The 25,437-nt window shown below is 40.3% G+C and overlaps 8 protein-coding genes across 11 annotated transcripts in view; 5 read left to right on the forward strand and 3 right to left on the reverse strand.

Annotated features, from left to right (window-relative positions):
- The window catches only part of LOC6563299 (tyrosine-protein kinase Fer), a 36,970-nt gene extending 30,673 nt beyond the window's left edge, over nt 1-6,297 (forward strand). The window contains exons 8-14 of one of the 4 annotated variants that reach the window (XM_001989842.3): nt 83-1,729; nt 3,211-3,585; nt 3,651-3,864; nt 4,447-4,533; nt 4,641-4,769; nt 4,838-5,020; nt 5,814-6,297. In XM_001989842.3, the coding sequence (XP_001989878.1) occupies nt 83-1,729; nt 3,211-3,585; nt 3,651-3,864; nt 4,447-4,533; nt 4,641-4,769; nt 4,838-5,020; nt 5,814-5,965 (2,787 nt within the window). In that variant the 3' untranslated portion in view covers nt 5,966-6,297. Of the gene's footprint in view, nt 1-82; nt 1,730-2,734; nt 2,885-3,210; nt 3,586-3,650; nt 3,865-4,446; nt 4,534-4,640; nt 4,770-4,837; nt 5,021-5,813 lie in introns of those variants that run through there. The other 3 variants (XM_032736817.2, XM_043214820.1, XM_032736818.2) reach the window with 3 other exon arrangements.
- A 105-nt stretch (nt 6,298-6,402) lies between these two features.
- Nucleotides 6,403-9,299, reverse strand: LOC6563298 (L-threonine ammonia-lyase). The gene is made up of 5 exons (XM_001989841.3): nt 8,980-9,299; nt 8,854-8,924; nt 7,748-8,198; nt 7,146-7,438; nt 6,403-7,076 (listed from the first exon to the last, which is right to left on the reverse strand). The coding sequence occupies exons 1-5, from the start codon at nt 9,226-9,228 to the stop codon at nt 6,725-6,727; spliced, it is 1,416 nt and encodes a 471-aa protein (XP_001989877.1). The 5' UTR covers nt 9,229-9,299; the 3' UTR covers nt 6,403-6,724.
- A 1,449-nt stretch (nt 9,300-10,748) lies between these two features.
- Nucleotides 10,749-12,061, forward strand: LOC6563297 (putative tRNA (cytidine(32)/guanosine(34)-2'-O)-methyltransferase 2). The gene is made up of 3 exons (XM_001989840.3): nt 10,749-10,972; nt 11,038-11,693; nt 11,751-12,061. The coding sequence occupies exons 1-3, from the start codon at nt 10,852-10,854 to the stop codon at nt 12,042-12,044; spliced, it is 1,071 nt and encodes a 356-aa protein (XP_001989876.1). The 5' UTR covers nt 10,749-10,851; the 3' UTR covers nt 12,045-12,061.
- Nucleotides 11,723-14,372, reverse strand: LOC6563296 (transcription termination factor 5, mitochondrial). Its single transcript, XM_001989839.3, has 4 exons — nt 14,103-14,372; nt 13,073-14,042; nt 12,774-12,998; nt 11,723-12,708 (listed from the first exon to the last, which is right to left on the reverse strand). The coding sequence occupies exons 1-4, from the start codon at nt 14,284-14,286 to the stop codon at nt 12,420-12,422; spliced, it is 1,668 nt and encodes a 555-aa protein (XP_001989875.1). The 5' UTR covers nt 14,287-14,372; the 3' UTR covers nt 11,723-12,419.
- Nucleotides 14,373-14,451: 79 nt separating this feature from the next.
- On the forward strand, nt 14,452-15,685 carry LOC6563295 (ribosome production factor 2 homolog). The gene is made up of 3 exons (XM_001989838.2): nt 14,452-14,535; nt 14,594-14,809; nt 14,877-15,685. The coding sequence occupies exons 1-3, from the start codon at nt 14,516-14,518 to the stop codon at nt 15,583-15,585; spliced, it is 945 nt and encodes a 314-aa protein (XP_001989874.1). The 5' UTR covers nt 14,452-14,515; the 3' UTR covers nt 15,586-15,685.
- On the reverse strand, nt 15,630-16,539 carry LOC6563872 (COMM domain-containing protein 2). The gene has a single exon (XM_001989837.3). It carries the CDS (start codon nt 16,393-16,395, stop codon nt 15,709-15,711), a length of 687 nt encoding a protein of 228 aa, XP_001989873.1. The 5' UTR covers nt 16,396-16,539; the 3' UTR covers nt 15,630-15,708.
- A 218-nt stretch (nt 16,540-16,757) lies between these two features.
- LOC6563871 (ralA-binding protein 1) lies at nt 16,758-19,316 on the forward strand. The gene is made up of 4 exons (XM_032737491.2): nt 16,758-16,981; nt 17,046-17,184; nt 17,248-18,129; nt 18,350-19,316. The coding sequence occupies exons 1-4, from the start codon at nt 16,885-16,887 to the stop codon at nt 19,179-19,181; spliced, it is 1,950 nt and encodes a 649-aa protein (XP_032593382.1). The 5' UTR covers nt 16,758-16,884; the 3' UTR covers nt 19,182-19,316.
- A 56-nt stretch (nt 19,317-19,372) lies between these two features.
- Nucleotides 19,373-21,656, forward strand: LOC6563870 (malate dehydrogenase, mitochondrial). The gene is made up of 4 exons (XM_001989835.3): nt 19,373-19,576; nt 19,771-19,978; nt 20,657-20,853; nt 20,910-21,656. The coding sequence occupies exons 1-4, from the start codon at nt 19,511-19,513 to the stop codon at nt 21,447-21,449; spliced, it is 1,011 nt and encodes a 336-aa protein (XP_001989871.1). The 5' UTR covers nt 19,373-19,510; the 3' UTR covers nt 21,450-21,656.
- The last annotated feature ends 3,781 nt before the right edge of the window (nt 21,657-25,437 follow it).

Genomic DNA, 25,437 nt, shown 5'->3' on the forward strand with positions numbered 1-25,437 from the left:
CTCTCTCTCCACACACACACACACAAACACATTAATCTAACCCAAACATTTGAAATGAATCATTCCGTTCACCGGAAAACAGCGCTCCAACTCCACTAGCTCACCAGGCCTGGGCATTATGACTGAGCTGATGCGACGTGGTGGCGTTTTAACGCTCCTGCGTGGACGTGGTCGTCACTTCAAGCGCAAGTCAACGCCACAGCCAGCGACGCCGATGACCAGGACACGTCTGGGTCGACACTCGAAGATGCAGCCACGCTCACAGAGCCTGGGATCGCTGTCGGTAATTACGGATGCGCGTAGTCCTGCACGTTATGAGTCCATTACTGCTACTAACCCACTGCGTCTGGCGGCCAGCGTGCACTATCTCGGCGAGGAGATAGTGTTCAGCTCGTCGCCGCCGGCGCTGCCTCGTTTGCGACGCACCCAATGTTCCATGTTGTGTTTGGGCGAGGACGAGGAACCGCTCGAGCCGTTGTTGTTGTTGCCAGTGTCCTCGCCCGCCCCCCACAGCCAGCTAACAAACGCTGCCATTACTACTAACACCAATAACAATCACATCTATGCGGACTTGGAGTTAACCAGCAAGCAATCAGATCCAAATGTGGACGTGGACAGCATTGTCAGCGAAGATGATGGTGTGATGAAGCGTCAACAAATTGAGATTGAGATCAATTGCGTGGAATCGAAAGAGTTGCAAACAGTGCCTCAAACATCGATCGATGCGCACCTGGACAGAATTGATGAGCTGAATCGCGCACTGGACAATCGCCTCAAACGCAGCCTGCATCCGACATCGACTCCGACCAGCCCCATCGATGTGAATGCCATTGAAAATGCCGATGAGAATGTAAATGTCCGGCAAATGGATCCCATTGATGTCGACGTGCAGGCGAAGCGTAACTCTAGCTCCAGCTCTGAATGCCGCTCCTCGCAGCTAAGCGGCAAAGAGGGAGGACATTCCAAGAAGCGTTCACTGTCCTTTACGCAAAAGTCAATCAGTAACATCATTAGCAACATCAGGGAATTCTCCAAGAGTCCTCTTGCACGCATCGCCAAAAATGCAACTCTCAACGAGGAACCAGATGCAACAAAGCTGCCCAGCGAGACAAGCAGCGAATCTCATACTCAGCATAGTAACACAAATAGTAGTCAAAGTAGTAATAACAACAACAACAGTAACAATAACAACAATCACAATCCGAATCCGAATTCGAATCCTAGCCAATCGACAATCATAAGGAGCACGATTTCGACAACAATAACAACAACATCCACATCCACAACGTCAACGACGCCGTCCAAGGAAACCTCAAGACTGAAATTTAAAGTGCCAAAGATACAAAAGAAATCGAAAGCCATACGTAACACATTCCGTTCCAAGCTGCTCAGCTTTCAGCTGAGACGCTCTAAACCATGCAAGCAGTGCACGAAGCGACGTCGCATCCATCCCAGCAAAAGTGTCTTTGACTTTGCCAAGGAATTCGAAACGGAGCCGGGACAGACCGAGGAGCAGGAACAGTTCTGCAACTGTCCCGTGCCCCTGCCAAAAGTCAAGCCAATGCGAATGCGCGGCCCAAAGGATCGCTCATTTGAGATGCACAGCTCCGAGGAGCTGGACGATGATGAGGATAACGAGGAGGAGGACAACGACAATGGGGACAGCAGCAGCGACGATGTGCTCAGCATGAAGGAGCACTGCTATTGTGTGCCCAGCTTGGCGGCGAGTGTGAGTAGCGAGCCCAGGTCGAGATCAACCAAAATCGAGGCCAAAATCGTCAAAAAGCACCCTCTACAGTATCTAAACTGAACACCACTATCCGCCAGATGGCGGCACTGTGCACCTGATCGCCTGTTCCATTTCGTAGTCGCTGCCTGCATTGCATGTTGATTGATTTGCATGTTCAACTTTTCCTTTCAACTTCATCTGCTTTCAATATTGAACGCGTAGCAAGTGCTTGACAAAAAATACGAGAAATATCTAACATAATAAATAAATTCATTTGGGAACTCAGAAGCAAGTGCGAGCGAGGGCTGCTTAAACATTTTCCAAGTACTCTGACAAGAAATAAAACCCTTTACAATGACGAAACTTTCTTAAGAACATGTCTAATTATTAAATAACAATAATTAGAGCAGATATTAGATTGTACTACAATTAAGTTAAAAGCTTGTCTAGAATTAAGGGTTTGCTATGTATTGGTTACAATTATTCTGAGTTATGGTATATAGTATTAGTTATATAGTATTAGTTAAATTTTAAATTTAAAAAAAAAAAAATCATGTGTCCTTATTATTATTATTTTCTAATTTAAAATATTTAAATGTGATTTCGAGTATTTTTTAGTATAGTAAGGAAGTAAAATGGCTTGCCAGCAGAATGTTTTTAAAATAGTCTTCTTGATAAACGACCCTCTGAAATATATTGCTAAATTTACTTGTGCGTACCCCGAGAGAAAGAGAACAACATGTTTGAGAGTATGGGCGAAATCCAACAAAACAAATTTCATTCAGTTCTCGCAGATCTCGCGAGTGGCTAAGACGTTAAGCACCAGAAAGATTTGATCTATAAGGCAGATATATATATATACATACATAACGACTTAGGTAGAAATGTTTGGCGGCTGTTTGGCCAGTGAAAAGTTGGAAATAATTTGACTTTAATATAAATAGTGCGCGCTCGTATTTGGTATTTTCCCTTGGCAAATAAGTATTGTGTTGCGCAAATAGCTGGGCTTGGGCTTTCAGCATGAGTAGCAGCACCACTTCCGGGCAAAGCAGCAGCTGCAGTGGCGCCGCAGACAGTGGCATCTTTGAGTCCATTGTTTTTGCCGGTCGCCCAGTGCCGCCGGTGCGCAGAAAGCGGCCCAAATCCCAACTGTTTGTGAGTCACTCGAAGACCTTGAACATTGTCGTATTATTTCAATATTTGATGTAGTAACAATTTATTTATTTTTATGCACCGTTTAAAATTTTGCGTATTTTCTTGTGTGTACTATGTATGTATTTTTGGATAACGCTTTTTAGGCTATTCTTTTAATACGCCTGCATTTTCTTCACAGATATTTCCCACCCACACATTTCCGTTTGGAAATGGAAATGGCGTGTGAAATTTTTAATTTGTGCTTTGCATGTTTAACTTAATTGCATATAAGAATATATATTTTCAAAAGGCATTTCACTAATCATTCCAATTTTCAATATTTATAGCTCTCGCTATCAACAAATCGGCCGCTTTATGAGGAGGAGTGGTTCCATGGTGTCCTTCCCCGCGAGGAAGTCGTCCGTCTGCTGAACATCGATGGTGATTTCCTTGTCCGCGAAACCATCCGCAACGAGGAGAGCCAAATTGTGCTGAGTGTCTGCTGGAATGGTCACAAGCATTTCATTGTGCAGACCACGGGAGATGGACACTTTCGGTTCGAGGGTCCTCCCTTTCCCAGCATACAGGAGCTTATCATGCATCAGTATCACTCCGAGTTGCCCGTAACTGTCAAATCCGGCGCAATTCTACGCCGACCCGTCTGCCGTGAACGCTGGGAGCTAAGCAACGATGATGTCGTGCTGCTGGAGAAGATTGGCAGGGTAAGATTCACTCATTCACTAACTAACTGAACTAAATACAATAAAAAGCTTTACATTTTTCTTAGGGTAATTTCGGCGATGTCTATAAGGCCAAGTTGAAGTCCACTAAACAAGATGTGGCTGTCAAAACCTGCCGCATGACCCTACCCGATGAACAGAAGCGTAAATTCCTGCAAGAGGGACGCATCCTAAAACAGTATGACCATCCAAATATCGTCAAACTCATTGGCATTTGTGTGCAAAAGCAGCCCATTATGATTGTCATGGAATTGGTGCCGGGTAAGTTCAATATACGAAATTTTTTTAATCGAATAAATTATATAATTTATTCTATCAGTTCAATAACATAAAGAGTTTAGCGGTTTCTGGGTATACAAAATATTTCTAATCAAGAATTTATGGAAAAAGTTTAATCTAAAAAATCGTTCACTTCTAAGCAATAAATAAATCTTAGGAAATATTATTTAAATATTCGATTAATAATTAAAAACACTAAATAAATTTTCTTTTTACTTTTTATTTTCAAGCCACAATTATTTAATGTACCTTTAATTGGAACTAAAATAAATTTGATAATAGCCCTTATAAAGCAAATTTAGCCGTAGAAAGTATTGTGAAAGTATTCATAGCATCTGTAGAAATTCTCTTCTGACTGTAAAAGAAATTGTGGAATATTTATAACAGAAGAAGGATAATTTTCTTGCGTTTATAAATCCATTTCTTTCGATGATCACCGGTGAATATTCATCAAGCGGATAAATACTTATTTTAAGTGTAAACATATTGAATCACAACAACCCCATTATGAGATTAATATCTATAACGTTTGCTCTAACGAATATTTAAATATTTCTCATTCAGGTGGGTCGTTGTTAAACTTTCTGCGCAAAAACTCCAATGGACTCCAAACGCGCCAGCAGATGGGCATGTGTCGGGATGCGGCGGCTGGTAAGTGTCACTCCAACCCATCCACTAAAACACCAACCTACAGCCACACCCACAAAATTGATTACTTGTTGTCATTTGTTTTAATCGTGAATCATGATCGATACTAGGCATGCGTTATCTGGAGTCAAAGAACTGCATACATCGCGATCTGGCTGCACGTAATTGCCTTGTGGACTTTGAGCATAGCGTTAAGATCTCTGACTTTGGCATGTCACGCGAAGAAGAGGAATACATAGGTGCGTACAAAACCACATATCATATTATATCGATAGGAGTAAACCAACTTTTATTCTCCATACAACAGTTTCCGATGGCATGAAGCAAATACCAGTCAAATGGACTGCACCCGAGGCACTTAACTTTGGCAAATACACAACGCTCTGCGATGTTTGGTCCTATGGCATTCTAATGTGGGAGATATTCTCCAAGGGCGATACACCATATTCGGGAATGAGTAACTCACGTGCCAGAGAACGCATCGATACAGGTACGGACCACAATGGCGATCCTTTGGTTATTAGCTTAACTGATTCAATGATTAAAAATATTTATCGAACCCTTAATGCCTTCCATGCAAACATATCAAGATCTCTCTACAACTTTTTTTGCATTATTACAAACCAACTCAAATTCAATTTGAATTGGATATCTCAGCTACAAAACTTAAGCAGGCTGTTTTTAATTGAATAAATAAGCGATTTTCACAGACAAAATCAAAATCTATATAAAAAAAAACCTTTCAACAAAATTATAATGAAAAAATATACGGAAAACGGTCATTGGATCGACTTCAAACTTGATTTGAAAGCTCTGTACTAATTTATATATCAAAAAAGAAAAATGGTTTTGGAAATGATACGCTAACAATTAAAAATATTCGGACACACCTTAAAATTCGTAATAATTTCATAGATTAAATAAACACATAAAAAATCATTGTTGTCTGTCAAAAATATCAAATTGCTATTTTAAATGTATGCACAAATGTATGCCATGTGAAACCAAACCTAATATTAATTCGTACATCAAACATTTTTCATATACAAGGTTATGCTTTTTGGAAAGGTAATTTAATAACCTTTCATATCCCATAAAATAAGAACAGGTTTCAGATAGTATAAACAATGGAGTATCATAAATTTGGGATTAGCAACCTGACAATAACTTTAAATATTTCGAGAAAATGCATGTGTGCCATAACTTAAAGATACTTTGCTACTTAAACATTGTTGAATAACTAGTCCTAATATTTGTGTAAACTATTTCCTATATTCCTGTAGGATATCGGATGCCAACACCCGATCACACACCGCCGGAAATGTACCGTCTGATGCTAAAGTGCTGGGCAGCCGATGTGGAGTCTCGTCCGCATTTTGATGAGATCTACAATGTGGTGGATGCGCTGATCCTTCGCCTGGATAACAGTCAGTAAGCGTCGCAATGAATGCAGTATGTTTTGTGAAAGTGTAATTATTTCTAAATAAGTACTCAATATAGTTTTTAGTAAGCGCTTTTAAAGTATGTCTCTTCTTAGAACTAAACAACGAAATGCCTGTATTTATAAAATACTATATACATACAATATTCGATAATTACATATACTATACATAGATTTTAGCATATGAATGATATTTATATAAATATGCATATATACATATAAATATAAATATATATATATATATATAATATAGTCGTGTAACTGTATATTTTTACATATGTGTGTTATATGCTGTGTGCCTGCTTATGTGTGTGCTTGTGTGTATATGTCCGTGTGTATGTGTGTGTATGTGTCTGATTTGTTGTAACGAATCCTTATTGTGCCAAAAACAGCAGATAAAGAAGCCAGAGAACTTTTCGAAACTGAACGTGTGCTTGATGAACTCTTAGCGTTAAGGTCTTGAATTTATATACATATATATATAATTTTTAGTTGTTTGTATTTAACTTTAAACATATGTAAAATATTCAGTCATGCCTCATGCTGTGCGTTAAGCGTTAGCTGGATGCTGGTTTGACTTTATATTTGAATTGTATATTTATTTTATGCTATTTACATTTATACTACGTTTACAATTCTATTTACATACATTCAAGCTCTAAGTTAAAGCTCAAATTCTTGCAACGCTTTGCAAAATTTGTGCAACAATAAAAATGAAAATAATTAAAAGATACTACGCATAGAGTGTATCATTTATCTCTCCGAACTTTCATTAAGTGCCATTGGAACATCGCAGAACTGCACTTTCGAATAAAATTTCTTTAGCTCGTTCTTCAACTCCAGACTATGGGTCCAATCCACGGTCTCGCAAATAACCTTCACCTCCACCGTATAGATATCGCGTAGCCAGGCACGCTCATGCATAATGTCCTTGATAGAGACACCCACGCGGACAAGCAGGGCACACAGATCATTAATGCCACCCGGACGATCGCTGACCTCCACATTAAACTTGACTAAACGACCCTCGGCGGCCAATCCACGTTCCAGACAACGACCAAAGACTGTTGTATCAATATTACCACCGCAGAGCAGCACAACAACTCTGCAAATGACAAATAAAATCGGTCATGAGTAATGGAAGAAGCTTGATTATAAATCTCGAGATGCTCACTTCTTGCCCTTTAGGTCGTCCAAATGGCCAGATAAAATTGCAGCCAGGCCAGCGCCTCCGGCACCTTCAACCACACACTTCTCTTCCTCTACCAGACGTAGGATGGCCACCGCTATCCACTCCTCCTTGACCACCACCATACGATCAATTAGTGGCAGGGCTGTGGCATAAGCATTAACACCCACCTTGGGCACAGCGAGGCCATCAGCCAACGTGTTTTTGATCGATGTACTTATGGGCCCATTATTCTGCATAGCATTTGTAAAACTGGCGCACTTCTCGGATTCCACACCCTAAATAAATACATGTATATAATTAAAAACTTATGAAAATTGAGTTATTTAATGGGGGGGAAATAATATAAAACAAAAAAGTAATCATTAATTTCTAGTAAGTAAACAGAAAAAATAAGTAGAACAACGCTCTGAGAAGCAAACAGAAAAATAATTTATAAACCATTAAATACGTTTTATTTTTTTGAGAAAAAAAACTCATAAATTACGCTTTAATTTCAGAGCAATAAATAATTCATAATTGAAATTTAAAATACATATTTTTACTGTAACGCTTCCCTGGTGCAAATACCTATTTAAAATACTCACAATTATTTTTGTGTTGGGCGAGAGTGCCTTGACAGCTGTAGCAATGCCTGCAATAAGTCCACCACCGCCCACTGGCACCACAACGGCGTCCGGCTCTGGCACCTGCTCAAGAATTTCCAGGCCAATGGTACCCTGGCCGGCCATAATGTGCGGATGATCGTAGCCATTCACATATAGCAGCTCCTCCTCCTTGGACATACGCATGGCCAGCGACTTGGCCTCCCCCATATCCCGCCCTTCGACCACTACACGTGCCTTGTAGTTGCGGCACTTTTGTACTTTCATAATTGGTGCCGCCTTTGGCATTACCACGGTGACAGGAATGGACAACTTCCAGCCATGATAACACAGTGCCAGAGCATGATTACCCAACGATGCGCTGATCACTCCCTTTCGCTTCTGTTCCTCCGATAAGCTGAGCAGAGCATATCTCGCCCCACGCTCCTTAAAGCTGTAAATGGTAGAGATCAAGATTATTGTTTTATCACATGGTTTCCCAAATTTGCAGCTGACGTATAATAATTAATGTGATAAGATCGTATCACACCTGTTTAAGCGAACGCCGATTAGCAATAAGTTAATTGGCTCATTATTTTCGGATCCATAAACTATAATCTTATCGGAATACGTTAACTTCAAGTAGGCTCGTGATTAATATGCACTTTTAATGAGAATTATAAATTATTTGTAATGGGAGAGAAACCCATTAAAATATCTCAGTGATCTGCATGCCATCTAATGAAATATTATAGAATCAACGATTATAAACAAGGTTTCTCATATACTAGAAAATACATTTCTAAATAGAATATAGCTATGTTCCTACTTGATTATTATTATATGCCTTATCGCTACGCGGCTAACGTGCTAGACAATAATTATTATATATAAAACAAAATATATTACATTAAAAACAAAATGCGTTTTTGTACTTTGACCCAAAATCTATGAACAATTTAATGAGACCGTCTTCGAAACGAATATGTATGCAAATGTGCGGAAGTTCTCTACTTAAAAAATTAACTAGTGCCAAGAAATTTACCAGAATAAATCACAAGAATTTTGAGTCAAGATACATTTGTGCATTATGTAAAGATGAAGCTCACCTGCCCGTATATTGAAGAAAGTCCTTTTTCAAATATAAATCCATGCCGTACGAATCTGACGATTTTGACTTCTACAAATTTAAGGTTAATCGCTGCCGCATTGATGATTTAATTATGATAACTTACTGGACAGGGAGTACGCTCCACGCCACCCTTTATTAAGAAGGCGGCCGATGTGACATCGTGGAATGAAATGCATTGCGGATTATTCGGATCACAAAAGGGATCGAGAATTTCTTCAACTCCGCCCGAAACGTGCCGAGTCCTGCCGTGTGGAACAGCTAGTTCCGTTTTAGTTCCATTCGTTTTGCTAGCTTCTGCGCCATTTTTGGCACTTTTGCCGTTTTGCGTTTCCACTTTCACTGTCTGTGGCATTGTTTTGATACGACGCGATGCAGAATTCGATTCCGATGACGCCACTATTCCCGACGAGCGATCGCATAGAACTGCTCAAAACGGGAAGACTTGTGTTCATTTATAAATGCCAATCAATTGAGAATGCTTAGGATCATAAAACGGCAGCTATTGCGTCGAAGCCCAGTCATTTTATGGGATCGTGCTTGACGACCGCTGATAAGCGTCATTTTTGTAACAGCAAATGAAAATAATAACAATGATAAGGCTTGGACAGGCTATTTTGGCAACATCATCAAAGGCGCTTTCGATTTCTCTTTCAATTCTAGCTTCAGCGACAAATATGGATCCCAATGGTTCAATAACAACAATATGCCTGCTTATCTGCAGTTAAATATAGTGCACCCCTCTTGGCCAAAGTAGAATTTATGGCTAAACTCGTGCCTCTACATATTATGCCCTACTTTTGATGGTGAAAGATGACTTGTAGGATCCACTCGGCTTTGCATATGAAAAATATAATTATTTATGCATTTTAAATTTAATTAATTAATTATTAATTTATTAATAATAATAATTAATAATTATGTAAAATACAAATTAAATAAAATTATTTTATATTCACAATTTTTTTAAATTTTTTTCAACGATTATTAATAATTTGCGTATTCCGTTGACTACTTTGCTCTCAAGTTATCTAATTTTGAGTGTACATTCAAATAATAAGGACTAGCAGTCTATAAGTCATGACCTGGTAAAAGTACCCCTAAAGACTATTAAAAAATTCGGCGGATTAGTACAACAACAAATTTGCTAAACATTTGTTGATAACAGCAAATAAACATATGTCAGACACACCCAATTATTTCATTTTGGGGGCACTACCTAAGCAACATGGCTTATCTTATCATCACATTAGCACAACAAAACAGTAAACAGAGATGCACAATACGATGGCGCAAAGTTCACATGCGTAAAATATTTGACGAGTGAATATCTTTAGACCTCGATGCTCGAACATATTTGTAGGCGTGGTGGCAGTCGCTTGTTCAGCCTGCTAGAATATTCTTGCAGCAAACATATAATTGTTTTAATATAATTGGTTTTTCTATTGCCTATGTCCTATAAGCTTGGCGACTGTGACAAAAAAAAATGTCAAAGAAAACGATAAATCCGAATCAAAACTTTAGATTGATTTCGTGTCATGTAAAATATTTTTAGATAAAAAAAAACAATTTTGAAAATCTGTTAAAAATCTTTTCTTTAAGCAGATGAACATTTTCAGAGGTTTTTCTGTTTTTTACAAGATACATGCAATTTGTCCTTGAATTATGTAAATAATCCCTGTGAAGTTCATAATAATCTTTCTACGTTGTGTATTTAAGCCGCTATAGTTTAAAAAAAACTGCACGTTAAAATAGAGTACTCGATATTTATTTTATTTTGTCGCCGATAGTCCTCAATTATCACATCAGACTGTTATCGAATCGTCTCTCGTTACTCAGTTCAGGCACTGCCGTCTGCAAACTATCGGAATTGAGTTCCTCGTGCCGAAATAAGTGAGATACGTAAACAACCGGCAAATTTTCACCGATCTGAATTTAAAAGAGCATTTAAAATCCACAATATACGCAACATTGAAAAATGGGCAAAACTTCAAAGGATAAGCGGGATATATTTTATCGATTAGCCAAGGAACAGGGATGGCGCGCAAGAAGTGCCTTCAAACTGCTACAAGCTGATGAAACGTTTAATTTATTGGAGGGTAAAATATTTTTAAATCTCAAATGTGATCCTATCATGACTACATATTTGATATTTGATACACAGGTGTCGAACGGGCCGTTGATTTATGTGCTGCACCTGGCGGCTGGTCCCAGGTGCTATCAAGGCGCATGTACGAGCCGCGAACTGTCGAGGAACGAGAGAAAGTGAAGATCATCGCAGTGGATACGCAGGGCATGGCACCCATTGATGGTGTCACACAGTTGCGCGCCGACATTACCAAAGAGTCAACAGCAGATGCAATTATTGAGTTTTTTGGCGGCAAAAAGGCGCAATTGGTTGTCAGCGATGGCGCTCCCGATGTCACTGGTAGTCACGATTGGGATGCCTATATGCAGGCGCAGCTGCTCTTATCCGCCTTGAGCATTGCGACCTACATTCTCGAGGAGGGCGGCTCCTTTATGGGTAAAGTGTACCGGGCAGCGAATACCAGCAAAGTGTACTTGCAGCTGCAACGATTCTTTAAGGATGTGTGCGTCTTCAAGCCATCCGCATCCCGTAACTCAAGCATTGAAGCATTTGTGGTAGCCCGCCAGTTCAGTCTGCCGGCTGGACATGTGCCATGCAATTTAATTACGGAATGGTACAACATACCCGAAGAAGCACTGAAAAACACCACAGGAAAGCAAGGTGAAGATGTCGTCTGCCTGCCTTTTGTGGCCCACACATGCGAATATGATGCGGATCTCAGCTACGACTTGGTATGAACAATAACTACTGCAATAATACATAATCTAAATAATTCATTTTTATTGTAGGATGACGATTATAAATATCAGGAGGCTGTGCAAAAGCCATTGACTGCCGCCTACCAGGAAGTGATAGAGAAAACCAAACATGTATCCCTTAAATACGATTCATTTATAGTGCGGCACGATGAGGAGCAGCCAGAGTCCTATGTTTTGGAGCAAAAGGGATCAAGTTGCTATAAGCAGACGCCACCGGCAGACAAAACTGAGGAGCAAAGTGAAACGAGCCACGATGAGAAGGCGCCACCGATCGATGCTTTGGCGCAAGGTGCCAGAAGTCACGAGTCTGAGCAATGTGATTAAAATAAGCACACTTAAGTCTTAATTATGAAATAAGTATTTTTACAATGTTCACTTTTCTATATGTCATGTCGTCATGTATACAATCGAGCTGTAGGTGTGTGTCGCAGTGAACCGATTTTTAAGAATTTTGTGATTGTGTTTGGAATCGAAAAGCGGTCGACTCTTGCACACTAATATTAATGTGTTATGCATTGTATACAAATCGCTTAAACTTTAACAATTTTAAAAGTTTTTGGGAATCCAAATATAGCACTCTGTATATTTTTTACTTGTCTTCAAAGAACACAAAAATCATGAAAAATCAACAGTTTTATACAACATGCGGATTAGGCGATCATCATATTTCCAACTACAATTTACAATTGATTCAGTTCTTCATAAATGCTGCGCGGACAGTTTATCTGACGGTTTAACTCCATATTTGTAGACTTTGTTGAGACTCTCAGGAAAGTCAGGTAAAAGATTATTGAAATTCTCTACGTGATGTGTATGCTGCTCCGTCCAAATGCCATCGCCCGTAAAATGAAACTCAGATTCGATGAGATACAAAATGAGCGTTAAAATCTCATTGTTGCTTAATTGATGCACATCGGAGACTGGCAGTTGAAGCTCTTCCATGGCCTCAGTCGCTTGCAGCAGCAACAATTTTTCCTCAATGCGTTTGCTACGATGCAGAAAATATAGCTTTAAACAAGCTTATTAATAAAAGAAGCAGGCATTTCTACTCACATTGGATACAGTAAAAGGTGTATGTTATTGAAAATCTCCTCAAGCTTAAATCTTTTGCTAAGTAAGTATTCCAGACACTGCTTGACATGCAGTACGGGTATGTGACACCAGTTGGGATGACGTGATAGCAAATTGCGCAGCATCTGCTCATCTTTTAGAAGCATATTACTCAGATAGACAACAATGTCGCGACCCTTTGTTCGATCCGAGCCATCGCGGGCAAATCTATTAAAGTAAAATAAAATAAGTTGAACATATTCTTATTCATTTTAGTTGAATAAATTAATAGATCCACTCACTTGGCAAATGCTTCAGAGCCACAGGAGAGAATGTGCAATGAGGCGCAGCGGACTTTTAGCTGATTTAAATAGTCGAGTCGCAGACGAGCCTTGTTCTGGTAGTGCACCAAGCGGAGTACACGCGGATTGCTGCCTAGCGCCTGAAACTGCTCGATTTCATTTAGATCGCGAAGGCGCTCCAGCACCGTATCTGGCCCCAGAGTAAGCACTTCGAGACAGCGTAAGACCGCATCCTCGCTGATCCCAAAAGAGCGGACATGCTGCAGCGTTTGCTTCAGACCATCACAGGTGGACATCAAGATCTTTGGTCTACGATGTCCAATGTCGCGTATATCTTGGCCATTGATTGTGGGTATTTCTTGAAGAATGCGGCGCAAATTGTCTGCATCTGCGTACAGGAGGAAACAATTCTTTCGCAGCCGCTCCTCCGAAAATTTAAACACATTGGTCAGCAATTCGATCGTATCCTCGATGGAGCGAAAGCTCTTATGACGTACACGGGAATAGACGCGCCACAGCTTCTGCAGATCCGCATCGTCCATTTGTAGGCGTTCACGCAGATACACATTGAGCATCGATTGGCGCAATGCCTTTAAGGTGACGCCCTCATCGACGTTCTCGTGGTGCACCTTGACACTCGTGAAGTATTCAATCAGACGCTGAGGCACATTCATATCGTATGGTATAAAGCGGTGGGCCTTCAGCACACCAATCGGCTTGTTGATAACTGTAACATATTTGAATAAGGTTTGTATGGTGACATTCTCGAATCCACACTCGACGAGCACACTGTGGCGATTGGATAGCGTTGTGGCGCCATAGTAAATGATCATCGGCTTTTTAACAATATCATCCACACTATATTTCAATGACTTCAATGTGTCATACGAATTGAGTAAATCTTTTCGCTTGATCGTTTTCAGTTCGGGATGTTTCTCAAGAGCGGCGGCCCAAGTGCGATAGCTACTGCCTGAACAAGTTACATATATTAGGTATTCTTTCTTCTATTGTTTTTGTTTTAATCTCTCACCAAGCGTTCGCGCCAAATAGTTGGGATTCAAGGAGTCATCCGTGGTTGGCAATTCTGAACTGTTTGCAGGCTTTGATTTTGGCTCTTTGACGGCCGTCTTCTTTAGCGTTGTCAGACTGCGCGTAACATGGAAACAACTACGTACCAACAATTGTACTTGGTTTTGACTATTCCGTAACAACATATTTATAACATTTTAATTAAAATTTGATGAAAGCTAGAGCGCGACATGCAACAGATGAGCTGCACATCAATTCACAATAATTATTCACAATAAACAACGAGCAGCTGACACGGCGCTGCCAACCTGCGTTTATGTTTGCAAGCATCGTCAAATTGCAAACAGTTGGCATTGACTGAACGGCGGCTACACGTGCGTGAATTAAGTTAATAAAAATAACAATAAATTAAGCATGTCGCTCTTACGCATCAGGTATGTTTCTTACAATTGCCGAATACCTTGCAGATAACTGTAATTTCTTGATCTGCAGAAAACCAAAAACCCGTAAGGGCAAGAAAGTTCTGCTGGCCCGCGAGCCGCAGCTCATCGAGTCGGCTCGCAGCATGTTATTTGTGGACGGACGCAAATGCAGTGGAAATGTGAAATTGTGCATGAGGGATCTGCAGCAACTGAAAAAGCCACTGGTTAAGATTCTACATCGCAAGAACGACATTACACCCTTCGATGATCCCTCCTCCTTGGAGTTGTAAGTGAATTGTCATTTAAAATTTAACACAATCCGAATCCGACAATTGTCTCCATTTTGTTTTTAGTTTGACTATGAAAAATGATACGGCGCTGTTTACATTTGGATCAACGTCTAAAAAGCGTCCTGACAACATTCTCATTGGTCGCATCTTCGAGAACGAGGTGCTGGATATGTTTGAGCTTGGGATTAAGCGATATCAGTCCATCGCCGAGTTCAAGAACGATAAAATTGGTGCTTGTGTGAAGCCCTGTTTGGTATTCAATGGTCCCAAGTGGGCCCAAACGGAGGAATTACGACGCTTGCGCAGCATGTTCATCGACATGTTTCAGCGGGAGAAGGTCGAGTCCATACGGCTGCAGGGTGTGGAGCATGTGCTCAGCTTCACCGTCACAAACGACATGAGTGTTCTGATGCGTTCCTACAAAATACTGCTAAAGAAGTCGGGTCAAAAGACGCCGCGCATTGAACTGGAAGAGATTGGACCATCGGCTGATTTTTCAGTTCGTCGCACCAAAATTGCATCAGAGGATCTATACAAGCTGGCAAGAAAGCAGCCCAAGCAACTGCGAGTAACCAAGAAGAAGAACATCAGCACCGATCCCCTGGGCAATACAAAGGGTCGCGTCCACATGGGCAAACAACAGACGGGCTCCATTCAAACGCGTCGCGTGAAAGCGCTCCGAAAGACGCCGGAGGAGAAGCGCGAGAATCGCCAGAAAAAGAAGGTGGCCCTAAAGGCGGCTGCACTTGAGGCCTTGGCAGCATCCGAATGAGTTCCACAACAAGAGAATAAAGGATAACTGGCCTTAGATTTAAGTTAGTTGTAATTGCAATAAATTGGTCCAGCTTAAAATATAGTTAATATCATGACTAAAAAACTAAAAGGTTAATATTATTTAGTGTATGGCATCGACAATGTTTTTAATGCGACGCGTCTTCGACTCGGCCAGGGCATCCTCGAGCGATTTAATGATGTGCACCAGGCTGCTGACATCCGTTTGCACCAGCAAATCCTTGCGATGTCGTCGCTCATCCTCCTGCATGGCGCTAAGCTCCTTCTCGGTCCGCTTGGACACATCCGTTTCGAGCAGCTCGCGATTCTCGCTCTTTGGCTCGGTGTGCAAATAGAGCTTCATTGTTATCACCACATTCGATTGCTGTAGAAGACAGCGGGACGCTGTGCGCACCTCCAATCGCCAATCGAGATTGACCAGCCGATAGGCACGTATATTGGCCGACTTAATCGAACCCTCCACAAAACTGTGTTTACTATTCACGAACTGTTCGAGCACCTCAATCACATCGTCGCTGAGATCGGGAAATGTCTGACGTATGTCAACAGTTTCGCCAGTCTTTGTGGTTACATGGATTAGCAGCGATATTAAGGCCTCCACGGCCCGCTGCACTATCACGCTGCTCACATCGCCGGCGCACTTCTTGGCCAGCAAGTCGTAGCGCTCCAAGTTGGGCCCGTTCACAAGATAATCGAATGCCGATTTACAGAGTTCGAGGACATCGCTGGCCGGGCGTTGCAGCAACGCCAAATGGTCGCGTTCCACTTGGCTCAAGCGCAATGCAGACATTATGATTTTCAATGCAATTAATATACGTTACAACGAACGATCACACAAAACGTTGCAACACCAATATTTTTTTGATGCAAGATGTAAACAAATCTTTTTCTCTTTTTGCATATTTTGCTTTATGGTACGCTGCTCACCCAGCTGCAACTAACAAATATATTTTCAAACATTCTAGATTGCTTAATTCACGAAGCTGACTGACGGATAATACATTACATTGTCTTTTTTTTTATAACATTTGTATACTTATGAATTTTTATTAAAAAAATTATATTAACATATATTGATAGTCCAATTTTAATTTGCTCATAGCTATTGTACACGAGTTATGAGCTGCAGACCTGCCTGCAACCGTTGCTGACAAGTTGTCAGCTCCATTCAAAAGAATCGATTCGATTCAAGAATCGGCTGCTTTGTTTATTGATTGCGGGGGCGTAAACACACTTGATTAATATTAATTATTTATTTGTGGGAAGTCGCCACAACAGTATGGAATTCGACAGTCCGGAGGAGAAGGAGTTTCCCGGCCTATACGCATCCGAAGCAGCCGATACCAAGTCCAAGAAGAGCAAAGAGGAAAGTGATTGTAAGTAGATCCAAATATGGCTTACAACCAAAAAGGGCGCTTATTAAAAATCAATTTCAATTAGTTAGCGAAGGGGATTATGACAAGCACAGCAAAAAGGATCTGCTCCTTGGGCGACGAAAGGATAAGAAGGACAAGGGCAAAGATCGCGGATATGCAGCCCTAGATGGCGAAAGTTCGCCCGAAGAGGAACTTGACACAAAGTAAGCACAACAATCAAATCCAAATACAAATAACGTATCAAACTGGTTTCTTACTTCACTCAGAAGCCCCTCAAAGTCGAAGAAGTCGAAAACTTTCAAGTTCGTCAGCTCTAAAAGTAAGGAGAAGCGTGAAAAATCGCGCGACAAAGAAAAGGAAACGAAAGGAGTAGAAGAGGAGCAGGCACTCAAGACAAAAGAGAAGGAGAAGGACAAAGAAAAGGAGCGCCAGCACGATGAAAAGGAGCAGAAGAAGAAGGAAAAGGAGCGCAAAGAGAAGGACAAAAAGGACAAAACAGACAAGAAGGACAAAAAGGATAAGAAGAGCAAGCAAACCCAACAAGAAGACACCAGTGAACACGACGAAGCCGTCGCCCTTGGCTGCCCGATCTTTGGTGTTCCCCTCAGTCTGGCCACGGAGCGCTCGCGTTGCCACGACGGCGTCGATCTGCCGTTGGTCGTACGCGATTGCATTGATGTCCTCCAACAGGAGCAATCGCTGCGCTGTCCAACGATCTACGTGGTGGAGCCACACAACGTTTCGCACTTCAAGCGGCTGTACAACAATCGCGAATACGATGCCGACATGGACGAGATGGACACACACACCGCCTGCACTTTGTTAATATTGTTTTTGCGTGAACTACCCGAGCCGATACTGACCACAGATCTGTTGACCAGCTTCGAGGAGGTGTCCAGAAATCGCAGCGTCACCAAGCGAGAGACGGAGCTGCAGCAGTTGGTCGAACAGCTGCCGAAATGCAATCGAACGCTCCTTGGCTGGTTGATGTTGCACTTCGATTCAACTGTGCAGCAGTGTCGCTACAACAAATTCAATGCCCAATCATTGGCGCTGCTGCTCCGACAGCATTTGCAGATGTCACAACGTTTAATGGTCGTGCTCATGTACCATGCCACGCATCTGTTCCCGGATATCAAACTGATAAAGTGAGTAAACATTGCACCAGCTTACAGATTAGATTACAGCTGCTGCGCATGATGTGCTGACGGAGAGATTGCTCTCTCAGATGGATAATAGACATGAGTTTAATACGGCGTACACGCAATCGTTTTCAGCGATTTGTTATCTTTGCGTGCAGGCAGGCAGTGATCAATCCACATCAATCCATTTTCCAGATTTCCAACTAACGTTCCACAATTCTTGCAGATATGTTCCGCCACTTACGTCTGCGAGTCCCGAGTTGCCGGATAAACCGGAGGAGATACAAATGGAGCTGCGCAAACAGGATAGTCTGCTGTCCCAAATCCACAACGAGATGAACGAGGGCTTCATCAATAAGAAGCGCGAGGAGCAGCTGTGGGAGGTCCAACGGATTATTACGCAGCTAAAACGCAAATTGCGCAGCTGCGAAAAGAAGCAGGAGAAATCCGTAGACGAAGTAGAGAGCAGCACATCGGCACCACCACCACCACCCCAATCAGTCCAGCCAGAAGCACAACCTCAGACAACAGTTCCAACAGTGGCCACAGTTCCAACAGTTCCCACAGCCAATATCAGCGAGGATACAACCGATTCCAAGCCTAATCCCCCTCAAATCGAGGCGACAGCTCAGCAGCTCGGTGAGGCTATGCCTACGACAGATTCCTCGCCATCTCCACCCTCAGTCATAGACAAGGAGACGGGCTATTTGCTGTTGCCCAAAACAAATCCGCAACGTGACGAGTTGTTGCGACTGCAAATTGAATTCGATGAACTAATGAGCTGGCAAAACGAGCTCAAGACGCGCATCATCACCGAGCGCAATGAGATCTTCCGCTTGAAGCAAGTCTACGAACAGGAAGCACTGAAACCGCAAGCAACAGCAATCGCCAGTCAAGAGCAACTGCCCGAAGAAGGCGACTACGAACGGATCATTGAGCATTATACGCGGGAGAATGCGCTGCTGGAGCACAAAAAGCAAATGCTCGGCATGGAGCTGAAGGAAGAGCGGCGGGCATGCATTGCGCTGCAGGTTGAGCTGCGTTTGCAGCAATTTTAATTAATGCATATGTTACGAACAATTTATGTGTCTAATCGAACAAAACAAAACAAATCAAATATAAGCATTACCTTAAATGTAAACAAAAGCTTTCGCGCGCGCTTCGTTGTCAAAAAAGTTGGCAGCACCACACTTTCTGCCGCCATCAGCTGTTAAAGCACAAGCACGTATTCCAACAACACGATTACCCAGCATTTAACCTTGCGCCGGGTTGGCCGAAAGCTTTTCGCGAATAGCTATTGGGATTTTGCAAGCTGCGCAGCTGCTTATTGTTTAGCAAATTGAATTTTGGGACATTTTATTAAAAACAAAAATAAAATAAAAACAAAATGTTGAAGCAAGTAACAAAACAATTGGCACTGCAAGGCGTGCGCAACTTTTCGGTCAGCCAACAGGTGAGTAAAACCATGCAAAACAGAAAAACCGCAGAATTTTCGTTCAAGATGTTTACGTAACGAGACAAATAGTCAAAAAATCTTAACAGCATTTTTTAGTCTTACCAAAAACTCAAAGCAATTCCACGATATTTTAAACTTCAGCTTAAATAACAAACTAATATTGATTAATAATATATATTTTTTTTCGGCAGAACAACTACAAGGTGACCGTATGTGGCGCTTCCGGCGGCATTGGCCAGCCGCTGTCGCTGTTGCTCAAGCAGAATCCCTTGGTTACGGATCTGGCTCTGTATGATATCGTGCATACGCCCGGAGTGGCCGCCGATTTGTCTCACATCGATACCCAGAGCAAGACTGTGGGTTTCATGGGCGCCGATCAAATGGGCGATTCGCTTAAGGGTAAGTGGAATACAGAAAGTGAGGTTAGGTTACTATTTACACCGAGTGGAAAATTACCATACTGACATAATTTCAGAGATGCATTTGGGGACTATCTGCATTTTTAGACATAATTAAGCAAACAATCAAAAAATTGTCAAGCATATACAGACTAATATATATATATATATATATATATATATATATATACATGTATATATATTTACGCTGATAAGAGCATAGTTTGATAAGGGGGCAGTTTACGGTTTATTGGGCATTTAGACGTCGTGTGTAATCAGTGCAGGCTTTGTATAATTTCTTAACAGTAGCCAGCATTTGAACCATAATACAAAAGATCAAAGTTGTCTTATATTATGACAGCCGTATTTATGTGTTGTTATGCATATTATTTTTAGCATAACATATTTTTCTCATGTAGTATTTTAGTGATAAATAATTATTAATGTATACAAACTAAATTTTATAATTGTATTAGCAATTAACAGGTTCAAATCTTACAACAATAAATCGATAAATCACATATTAAATAATTGGTTATTTAGAACTTAAATTTATTTTCCATATAAAATCAGGTTTCCAATCAATTTTCATATATAATATAAATATTTAAAAGGTTTGCAATACAAAAAATAATTGATGTTAAATAAAATTTTAATGATTCCCTTTTATAATTGATAGGATCCGATGTTGTTGTCATCCCCGCTGGCGTTCCCCGCAAGCCCGGCATGACTCGCGATGATCTCTTCAATGTGAATGCCGGCATCATTAGGGATATTTCCAAGTCAATTGCCAAGAACTGCCCCAAGGCACTTGTGGCCATCATCACGAATCCCGTTAACACCTGTGTGCCCATTGCTGCCGAGATTCTGAAGAAGGTATGTACTCTAATAACAATCAGAAATTAAGCCGCTAATTGTCTGTCTTGCTGCAGGCCGGCGTGTATGATCCCAAGCGTCTGTTTGGTGTCTCCACTTTGGATGTGGTTCGTGCTCGCGCCTTTATTGGCCACTCCCTTGGCGTTGATCCCCAGAGCGTGCAGATTCCCGTGATTGGCGGCCACTCCGGCGTCACCATTCTGCCAGTGCTGTCGCAGAGCCAGCCTCAGTTCAAAGGCAACCAGGATGCTATTGAGAAGCTGACCGTACGCATTCAGGAGGCCGGCACTGAGGTGGTTAAGGCCAAGGCTGGAGCTGGATCTGCCACCTTATCGATGGCCTATGCTGGCGCTCGTTTTGCTGGCTCTCTGCTTAAGGGTCTGAATGGCGATAAGAACGTCATCGAGTGCTCATACGTGCAGTCCAACATTACGGAGGCAACGTTCTTCTCCACGCCGCTGGTGCTGGGCAAGACTGGCCTGCAGGAGAACCTGGGACTGCCCAAGCTCAACGACTACGAGAAGAAGCTGCTGGAGGCCGCCATTCCCGAGCTGAAGAAGAACATCCAGAAGGGCATTGACTTTGCCAATGCTTAAGCTAAATGAATTCTGAATGTGATCACAGCTATTTACTAGCCACAGTCTGTCAATCAACCCCTTAAAAGTTTCCATCATTAGTTATCATTTAGTTTTTTACATGCATTGGTTATTTACTTAGCAAATTCGATCGTTTTAAGTTGAAAAGTGTGAAACATTCGTAAGTCCAAAGATTAAACAGCCAAGCGCTACATTTACCATTGAAAATGAAACAAATTGATACTTAAAAAAACCCTAACTCTCTTGAAATGCATGAATTTCCGTGTAGTTTTTTTTGGTTTTACTTGATTGGTGATACTGAAAATTAATGCTCTTGCTATTAAAGTCGGGTGAAACATAATATTTAGTATGAATCTTATTCCTCAAGTTTACTTTTATATCTTAAAAAATCTTCTAATACTTAATCGAATTCTTAAAGAATCATTTCTGATTTTCATACAAATATTTTGTACTATTTAATTTGTTTACCCTGACAGTTAAAATCAATCGGACAATAAATACAGGAATCTGTTCAAAACCTGAGAAAAGAAAAATGATAATGCTAAACAAACATAACTTTTTGGATAAGATAACTTTTTAGATCAAAGTTTATCTGGTCTATCGGGTACAGCATACAGAAACATTCAGAAGGAAGTGGACAAAAAAGTATGGCCGAAACGAATGATGTACAAATTGTTCAGATTTCAAGTACGACTCGGATTGCAGTCTTCAGTAGACTAAATATACTATTCCTAAAGATATTAATTATTTTGTTATTCAAGCATTAAAATTAGTTTTTAGTGCGAAGTTTTTCAAAAGAAAAAATAAGTCCATTCGCTCGTCCGATTTCAAGACTCAGTCAAGTAATGGCTTATTTATTTACCAATATAAAATTATGAAATAGTCAACAATAGCATGAAAAACTTCTTGAAAAATGCTACTCAAGCCAATTTCTATAATTTTTGTACAATTGTTTTAAAATATGTTTTTATTGTATTTATCTACAATCTGTCAGAATATTATAATTTGTGTGAAGCTGACAACACATTGAGGAAGTCGACTCCATAAAAAATATATTTTTTCGATTTGCAGCTGAGTCTATAGAGTAATGGTCATGTGTCTGCCTGATTATTTGCAAAGTAGTCTCTCAGTTTTTAAGCTACCCTGAAGGAACTTGATATACATGATGTATGTATATCTATCCTTCTGTTGCCATAGGAACTATCGGTCAAAAGATGAGTTCTTGTCTGACAAACTCTTTTTTTTATATATCCGAAGCAAACTCACAAGATATGCATACTACTAAGTTCCTTATATTTGGACACAAAATTATCAGCAACAAACTACTTTACTAATACAAGATTTAATAATTATAGTGAAACTTGGATGCCAGCAATTTCATTCCGGTCTACAAACTTATGCAATATTTCGATGGCCTAAGATAGCCCATATTTCTCACAATTACTGCTTAATTCATTGAAAATTATATTATTTGTAATATGAACACAAGCTGCATAAGCCCAAGATCAATGATTGCAAATTTAAAAAAAGAAGAAGCAAAACGTAAGAAACATTACGATGTATCGTATCGCAGGGAATATCGATGTTTGTTTTCCGAATGAGCATCCCTATTGTTTGTTTTTCGAGTCACATGTACACACCAATACATGCGAAAGCAATTAAGCTTCGTTAAGATCAATTGAAAAACTTGCCCGCATGTCATCCGCGTCCCCTTCTCCACCTTCTCCTTCTCCTTCGCCATCTAGCCTGCGCTTGGCGTACATGTGCACAGTCTGTGACTAGTGCGTACATATTTTTGGAATTTCATGTCGCATATTCATATTTACATACACACAAGTATCTATATATATATATCTGTGTGAAAGTATGTAAATGTATATGTAAATAAGTAAATGATTATATATGTATGTATATGCCTTGTGTTAATACATACACACAATTGTATGTTTGTAGTTACTGATTTGTTTTGCGAGCCCAAAAGATATCTAAGTAACAAAATCCTTGAACATTAACTTACGTATTTGACAAGCAGTTATTTTATGATTAATTTAAAAAAAGCTATGGCTTATGAATGAATTTAGATGCTCTTGTTTTTGTTTTCTTGCGTTATTCTTTTTATTCTACATAAATTTTAAATTGATCGTTTGTATTCAACTTTTTGAGCGCTCACATAATGCATCTAAAATTTCATAACTTTTTAATGACGATTAATGATTTTAATATTAAAAATATATTTCACAATTGGAGGCTATCCTGCATATTTAGAAACTGTGGATATTTTTTGTTCTTGTATGTATTTAGGTCAAATGCTAAAGTTCGATCTTAAGGCAAGTTTGGAATTTAAAATCAAAGTGTAACTGTAAAATTACAGCTGGATTTGAATGTAATTGAAAATTAATTGGCTAGCGCCTCCTTCAATCAAATCAATTTGATTTCCATTAGACAATTTGATTTGTTAATTAAGCCACTAACAGCGATTGACCCACTCCCAATAACTCAAATCTATTTAGCAAGCACTTTTGTACATAGATGTACAGACAGACAAAATAAAAGACAACACACCCCCGACTTAATTATCGACGATCAAAAGGCAACGATAACAGCACCAAAACAATCAATTGATACAATTTCATTCATAAAATCAGATCAAAATGCAGGCAAAAATCACAGAGCATGATGACGACAATGACGACGTCAACGACGACGACGAGAACGATGCCATGTCTCCATCTCCGTCCCGGCAGTGGACTGAGTGACCAAGTGCTCGGAATGCTTTTAATGAAATAATGAGCAGGAATCAATTTTCAGACGCGTACTACACAAAACAAATATAATTTCGCCGGCCGGCCGGCGTTTTCATTACATACATGTATATTTTATATATTAAAACAAATTGGTAGCCATGGTCCATAGTCCCAATGTCAGTGTGTGAGTTTGTAAGCGACCTTGTACAATTTTATTTAATTACAAACAATTAAGCCACACAGCTGCCGGCCAGCCAAAAGCGATAAGCGACGCCCACAGCCACCACAAAGAGCTCTAAATTCAATTATAAATGAAGAGACAACAATTTGGCAAACACTCAAAGCATAATTTTTGAGTGCACACAACTTGACAGTCTGCAGGACATATAATCGATCATCGATATAAGTAACTGAGTCAAGACATCAAGTCCACATTTGCATAAATACATACATATTTACTTTCACTTGTAAACAAACAATTAAATTGGCTTTCTATTATTCACTTGGAGCAGATTGAATATCGAGTGCAGTAAGAGTTTTCCCTTAAGAATATTTTTCACGTTCAGCGGATAAATAAAAAATTAATAAATGCACAAATACTCTAGTCGAGAGAGATCGATTAGAAGATACCTTAAAGCCAAGTCTTTCTCTTTTCATAACTTAACACGTTTTAGATATTTAAGCCAACATGTGGCAAAATGTTTTAAAATGCTTTGGTAAATAAGATACAATTATTTACAACTTGGTGGACTTCCATTTGGAATTTGTATATAAAAAATGATTTAAGACAAATAGCATGACAAGCAAAAAATTCCCAAAAAGTTTTCTAATTTTACAAAGTTGTGTTTAAAATTTTTCAAAATTCAGTCTCGGTCTCTGCATATTTCACAGCTGATGGCCAACTGCCCAACAGACTGCGCTCTTATATACATATGAACAATTTATGTAGAAACAGGAAAACGTTTAAGCAAATTACTTAATTACATCATGCTTCGATACACACACGCACATCACCAATTTTTAGACCTAGTTGCTTGGCAATGATCGCGCCGTTTAAGTTATCAGTGACATTGCAACATGTTGCATCCATATCCATGTTGGTCGCATTAAATGGCGCCTTTGGCTTAAATAAGTCACAATTGCCGGCAATTAATTTGAATTACGCGCGCTGTGTTGCGATTTTTTATTTTGCGAATCGACAAGACTCCGAGACCCAGAGCCAATTACAAGGGCCAAGCCAAACG

The sequence above is a fragment of the Drosophila grimshawi genome, unplaced genomic scaffold (assembly GCF_018153295.1).
Source record: "Drosophila grimshawi isolate 15287-2541.00 unplaced genomic scaffold, ASM1815329v1 contig_311, whole genome shotgun sequence".
Classification (NCBI taxonomy): Eukaryota; Metazoa; Arthropoda; class Insecta; order Diptera; family Drosophilidae; genus Drosophila; species Drosophila grimshawi.